The 6769-nt window shown below is 45.9% G+C and overlaps 1 protein-coding gene across 1 annotated transcript; it reads right to left on the bottom strand.

Annotated features, from left to right (window-relative positions):
* Positions 1-1134: 1134 nt before the first annotated feature.
* LOC139402078 (zinc finger protein 180-like) lies at positions 1135-6769 on the bottom strand. Its single transcript, XM_071146178.1, has 2 exons — positions 6622-6769; positions 1135-2321 (listed from the first exon to the last, which is right to left on the bottom strand). Exons 1-2 carry the CDS (start codon positions 6725-6727, stop codon positions 1474-1476), a joined length of 954 nt encoding a protein of 317 aa, XP_071002279.1. The 5' UTR covers positions 6728-6769; the 3' UTR covers positions 1135-1473.

Here is a 6769-nt window from a genome sequence, read left to right as displayed (position 1 = left end):
GTTTATACGTAAACAGAATTATGTTTAAAACACCAAGAGTAATATATACAAGATTGGTCGAAAGCGCTTCAATGTTTCGGTTTTATGTTGGCTAGCAAACCACCGCTTTGGTTGAATCAGAAGCCTTTTGTCGCTGTTGAAGAAGCCTCCTGTTACCGTCCACCAGATTATACGTCACGCAAGAAACATCACCTGAAAGACTCATATCGCCATCTGCTAACATTTAATTGACAACGCTATCTGCTAATATTTAATTGACAACGCCACCTGCTAACATTTAATTGACAACGTTTTTGGGAAAGCTTTTCCATCAACCAGGAGATGGTTGTCATTAGTGTCATTGTTAACAGCTATACATAGTGGTAGACAAATGCACACACTCAGACAGGGGCATTTCCTCTTCTATTTATAACATCTTTGACCTTTGCGTTTTTCTGGATTTTTTTGTTGTTGTTATTCTGTCTCTCACTGTTCAAATAAACCTACCATTAAAATTATAGACTGATCATTTCTTTGTCAGTGGGCAAATGTACAAAATCAGCAGGGGATCAAATACTTTTTTCCCTCACTGTATATTATTTTATAAAAATAAGGATCTGCTGGTGTCCAAGTCAAACCAAGATTCTTTATTTCTGAGCTCAGAGAGAATAACAGAGATACACAGCGCAGTGTAGACAGTCTGAATTCCTGAAGCATTGAGTGATTAGCAAATATCTTTATAGTTTCTTGTTCCTGGGAGGGACTTTATTCATACAAGGATGCAGGTGCAGCTGGTTTGCAATGATCCTCCCAAAAACAGGAGCTTATAATAGGACAGTTTCACAAGGTTAGTCACATACTCAGTTATGTGGACACACATACAACTAACATTTTCCATTACAGAGTCTGAACATTTTCATTTCATTAAATCATCAGTGGGCCAACAATGCAAATGTCAACAATGGAACTAATGCATCACATCCAAATATCACTTGATTATCTGTAGTGCTGGAGGAATGACACACCCAGATAAACACAAAGAGTTTAAAAAAGGACCGTTTAAAAGAAGGAACCTGATCTTCTTTATATTCAATTTGCTACAATGCAAATGTAAACAATGGAGCAAATGCATCACATCCAAATATCCCTGTATTATCCCTGTATTATTTAGGATTCTTTGTATAAGTACATTTTACATACATTTTCATCTGGTATAAACAAGAACACATTCTCCGTCAACAATATAAGACAACGGGAGCACTGTGTATGTTCTCTGATGAATTTTAAGTCAATGTGATGTGAAATATCAATTTACACACTAGGAGAAGTAATTAGGTCAATGTGAAGTGAAATATCAATTTACACACTATAAGTAATTATTCTCTGCTGTGTGGATTCTCACATGATGATTAAGTGACTGTGATGAGCAATATGTCTTCCCACAGTCTGACCATTTGTAAGGGTTCTCCCCTGTGCGCAGTCTCATGTGTTTTTTCAGGCTTCATAATTTGGTAAAATTCTTTGCACAGTGGGAGCAGGCTTCTCCCCTGTGTGTATTCGCTCATGGGCTTTCAGGTGTCCTAACTGGATAAAACTCTTTGCACACTGGGAACAGTGGTAAGGCTTCTCTCCCGTGTGGGTTCTCACATGAACTTTAAGTGACTGTGATGAGTAATATGTCTTCCCACAGTCTGAGCATTGGTAAGGCTTCACCCCTGTGTGCAGTCTCATGTGTTCTTTCAGATGTCCTAAATGGACAAAACTCTTTGCACAGTGGGAGCAGTGGTAAGGTTTCTCCCCTGTGTGTATTCGCTGATGAGTTTTCAGGCTTCCTGACTGGCTAAAACTCTTTCCACACTGGGAGCAGTGGTAAAACTTCTCCCCTGTGTGTATTCGCTCGTGAACTTTCAGGTTTCCTAACTGGCTAAAACTACTTCCACATTGGGAACAGTGGTAAGGCTTCTCCCCTGTGTGTATTCGCTCATGAGCTTTCAGGTATCCTAACTGGCTAAAACTCTTTGCACACTGGGAGCAGTGGTAAGGCTTCTCCCCTGTGTGGGTTCTCACATGAACTTTAAGTGACCATGATGAGTAATATGTCTTCCCACAGTCTGAGCATTTGTAAGGCTTCTCCCCTGTGTGTATTCGCTCATGAGCTTTCAGGCTTCTTAACTGGTTAAAACTATGTCCACACTGGGCGCAATGGTGTGGCTTCTCTCCAGTGTGTGTCCTCCCATGTCTTTTCAGGCTTCCTAGCTTGGTAAGATGCTTTCCAATCTGGGAGCAGAGGTGTCGTCTTGCTGGTTCGGACGTCTCCGGTTCCTCCAAATTTGGTTTTCCTCCTGCCAAAGACAATGTTTTTTTTTTTAAAGAGAGACCAAAATGAAATCTCCCCATGATAAAAGTGCTTGCTATGAGGTTTAATCCAAATCAGAGCCCTCAACCTGAGGCCAGTTTTCAAACATGTAATAATTTAAAACAAATTATGTTGTAGAGCTTCCTGGTAATTACTGATACGTTTACTTACTTATTTATTAATTCTGTTTTAGAAGTCAGAATACAAACAACTAGAAAGTTCTAGAACCCTCAAGACACAGACATCGATGGATTCCTATCAATCAGGTGGTTCTAAATACAGTATATAACCTTCATAGTTGTAAGATACATAATTAGACTTTTTCCATACGCACAAACGCTTATTTCTCTCAAATTGTGTGCACAAATTTGTTAACATCCTTTTGCCAAGATAATCCATCCACCTGACAGTTGTGGCATATCATGAAGCTGATTAAACAGCATGGACATCACACAGGTCCACCTTGTGCTGGGGAGAATAAAAGGCCACTCTAAATATTTGCAGTTTTGTCACACAACACAATGCCACAAATGTCTCAAGTTTTGAGGGAGTGTGCAATTGGCATGCAGGAATATCCACTGGAGCTGTTACCAGAGAATTGAATCTCAATTTCTCTACCATAAGCCACCTCAAACGTTGTTTTAGAGAATTTGGCAGTACATCCAACCGGCCTCACAACCGCAGACTACGTATAACCATGCCAGTCCAGGACCTCCACATTGTCTTAGACCAGCCACCCGGACAGCTTCATTGGCTGGGCCTGGCTCTCCAGTGGGTGGGACTAGCTCCCCAGTGGGTGGATGGCTGCGCACCTGCCTAGTAATGTGAAGTCCATAGATTAGGGCCTAATTTATTTATTTACATTGACTGATTTCCTTATATGAACTGTAAATCATTGAAATTGTTGCAGGATGTTTTCAATGGTGCAGCTGTAGAACTTTTTGAGGATATGAGGACCTATGCCAAATCTTTTCAGTCTCCTGAGGGGGAATAGGTTTTGTTGTGCCCTCTTCACAACTGTCTTGGTGTGCTTGGACCATGTTAGTTAGTTGGTGATGTGGACACCAAGGAACTTAAAGCTCTCAACCTGCTTCCACTACAGCCCTGGTCGATGAGAATGGGGGCGTGGCTCAGTCATCCTTTTCCTGTAGTCCACAATCACCTCCTTTGTTTTGATCACGTTGAGGGAGAGGTTGTTGGCACCACATGGCCAGGTCTCCGATCTCCTCCCTATAGGCTGTCTTGTTGTTGTTGTCAGTGGTCAGGCCTGATGACACAGGTCTCCGATCTCCTCCCTATAGGCTGTCTTGTCGTTGATCAGGGCTATCACTGTTGTGTCATCGGCAAACTTAATGATGGTGTTGGAGTCATGCCTGGCCGTGCAGTCATGAGTGAACAGTGAGTACAGGAGGGGACTGAGTACGCACCCCTGAGGGGCTTCTGTGTTGAGGATCAGCGAAGTGGTGTTGTTTCCTACCTTCACCACCTGGGGGCGGGAAGTCCAGGACCCAGTTTCACAGGGCGGGGTTCAAACCCAGGGCCTTGAGCCTAATGATGAGCTTGGAGGGTACTATGGTGTTGAATGCTGAGCTGTAGTCAACTACTATGGTGTTGAATGCTGAGCTGTAGTCAATGAACAGCATTCGTACATAGGTATTCCTCTGGTCTAGATGGAATAGGGCAGTGTGATGGCGATTGCATCGTCTATGGACCCGGTAAGCAAATTGAAGTGGGTCTAGGGTGTCAGGTAGGGTGTCAGGTAGGGTGTCAGGTAGAGGTGATACGATCCTTGACTAGTCTATCAAAGTACTTCATGAAGACAGAAGTGATTGCTACAGTCATTTAGTTCAGTTATCTTTGCTTTCCTGAGTAACAATGGGGTAACGGGAACAATGGTGGACATCTTGAAGAATGTGGGGACAGCAGACTGGGAGAGACTGAATATATCCGTAACAGGTGTGCCTTGTTAAAAAAGTTAATTAGTGGAATTTCTTATCTTCTTTATGCGTTTGAGCCAATCAGTTGTGTTGTGATGAGGTGGGGGGAGACAGTGTTGTGATGAGGTGGGGGGGAGACAGTGTTGTGATGAGGTGGGGGGGAGACAGTGTTGTGATGAGGTGGGGGGGAGACAGTGTTGTGATGAGGTGGGGGGGAGACAGTGTTGTGATGAGGTGGGGGGGGACAGTGTTGTGATGAGGTGGGGGGGAGACAGTGTTGTGATGGGGTAGGGGGGGAGACAGTGTTGTGATGAGGTGGGGGGGAGACAGTGTTGTGATGAGGTGGGGGGGAGACAGTGTTGTGATGAGGTGGGGGGGAGACAGTGTTGTGATGAGGTGGGGGGGAGACAGTGTTGTGATGAGGTGGGGGGAGACAGTGTTGTGATGAGGTGGGGGGGAGACAGTGTTGTGATGAGGTGGGGGGGAGACAGTGTTGTGATGAGGTGGGGGGGAGACAGTGTTGTGATGAGGTGGGGGGGAGACAGTGTTGTGATGAGGTGGGGGGGAGACAGTGTTGTGATGAGGTGGGGGGGAGACAGTGTTGTGATGAGGTGGGGGGGAGACAGTGTTGTGATGAGGTGGGGGGGAGACAGTGTTGTGATGAGGTGGGGGGGAGACAGTGTTGTGATGAGGTGGGGGGGAGACAGTGTTGTGATGAGGTGGGGGGGAGACAGTGTTGTGATGAGGTGGGGGGGAGACAGTGTTGTGATGAGGTGGGGGGGAGACAGTGTTGTGATGAGGTGGGGGGGAGACAGTGTTGTGATGAGGTAGGGGGGAGACAGTGTTGTGATGAGGTGGGGGGGAGACAGTGTTGTGATGAGGTGGGGGGGAGACAGTGTTGTGATGAGGTGGGGGGGAGACAGTGTTGTGATGAGGTGGGGGGGAGACAGTGTTGTGATGAGGTGGGGGGAGACAGTGTTGTGATGAGGTGGGGGGGAGACAGTGTTGTGATGAGGTGGGGGGGAGACAGTGTTGTGATGAGGTGGGGGGGAGACAGTGTTGTGATGAGGTGGGGGGGAGACAGTGTTGTGATGAGGTGGGGGGGAGACAGTGTTGTGATGAGGTGGGGGGGAGACAGTGTTGTGATGAGGTGGGGGGGAGACAGTGTTGTGATGAGGTGGGGGGAGACAGTGTTGTGATGAGGTGGGGGGGAGACAGTGTTGTGATGAGGTGGGGGGGAGACAGTGTTGTGATGAGGTGGGGGGAGACAGTGTTGTGATGAGGTGGGGGGGAGACAGTGTTGTGATGAGGTGGGGGGGAGACAGTGTTGTGATGAGGTAGGGGGGAGATAGCCCTATTTGGTAAAAGACCAAGTCCATATTATGGCAAGAACAGCTCAAATAAACAAAGAGAAACGACAGTCCATCATTACTTTAAGACATGAAGGTAAGTCAACATCGAAAATGTCAAGAACTTTCAAAGTTTCTTCAAGTGCAGTCACACAAAACTTGAAGCGCTATGATGAAAACTGGCTCTGACGAGGACCGCAACAGGAAAGGAAGACCCAGAGTTACACCTCTGCTGCAGAGGATAAGTTCATTAGAGTTAACTTAACCTCAGATTGCAGCCCAAATAAATTCTTCGGAGTTCAAGTAACAGACACATCTCAACATCGTGGATCAGGCCTTCATAGTGCTGCAAAAAAAAAACACCACTAAAGGACACCAATAAGAAGAAGAGACTTGCAAGAAACATGAGCAAGGGACATTAGACCGGCGTAAATTTGTCCTTTGGTCTGATGAGTCCAAATTTGAGATGTTTGGTTCCAACCGCCGTGTCTTTTTCCACCGTGAAGCATGGAGGTGGTGGTGTGATGGTGCTTGCTGGTGACAATGTCTGTGATTGATTTAGAATTCAAGGCACACTTAACCAGCATTCTGCAGTGATATGCCATCCCATCTGCTTTAAGCTTAGTGGGACTGTCATCTGTTTTTCAATGGAGGACAATGACCAAACACACCTTCGGGCTATATAAGGGCTATTTGACCAAGAAGGAGAGTGATGGAGCGCTGCATCAGATGACCTGGCCTCCACAATCACCCGACCTAAACCCAATTGAGATGGTTTGGGATGAGTTGGACCGCAGAGTGAAGGAAAAGCAGCCAACAAGTGCTCAGCATATGTGGGACCTCCTTCAAGACGGTTGGAAAATCATTCCAGGTGAAGCTGGTTGAGAGAATGCCAAGAGTCTGCAAAGCTGTATTTGTATTAGTTGGGGACAGCCCTATTGGGAACAGATACCAGTGGGCAGATGTATTTTATTTGTTCAAACTAAACTACAGCACTTACTTTGATGAGTCAAATCTGATCCTTTATTCTCTTCTCCTCCTCTCACAGTTCCACTCAGCCCCGTTGTTTTCCTGCAGTCCACCAGCAGCACAGACAACCTCTTCATACCCAGCAGTAAGGTGCTACCGGGAGAGGCACGACACGGGGA

The sequence above is a fragment of the Oncorhynchus clarkii genome, unplaced genomic scaffold (assembly GCF_045791955.1).
Source record: "Oncorhynchus clarkii lewisi isolate Uvic-CL-2024 unplaced genomic scaffold, UVic_Ocla_1.0 unplaced_contig_6244_pilon_pilon, whole genome shotgun sequence".
Taxonomy (NCBI): Eukaryota; Metazoa; Chordata; class Actinopteri; order Salmoniformes; family Salmonidae; genus Oncorhynchus; species Oncorhynchus clarkii.
This window is presented reverse-complemented; position numbering and strand designations above follow the sequence as displayed.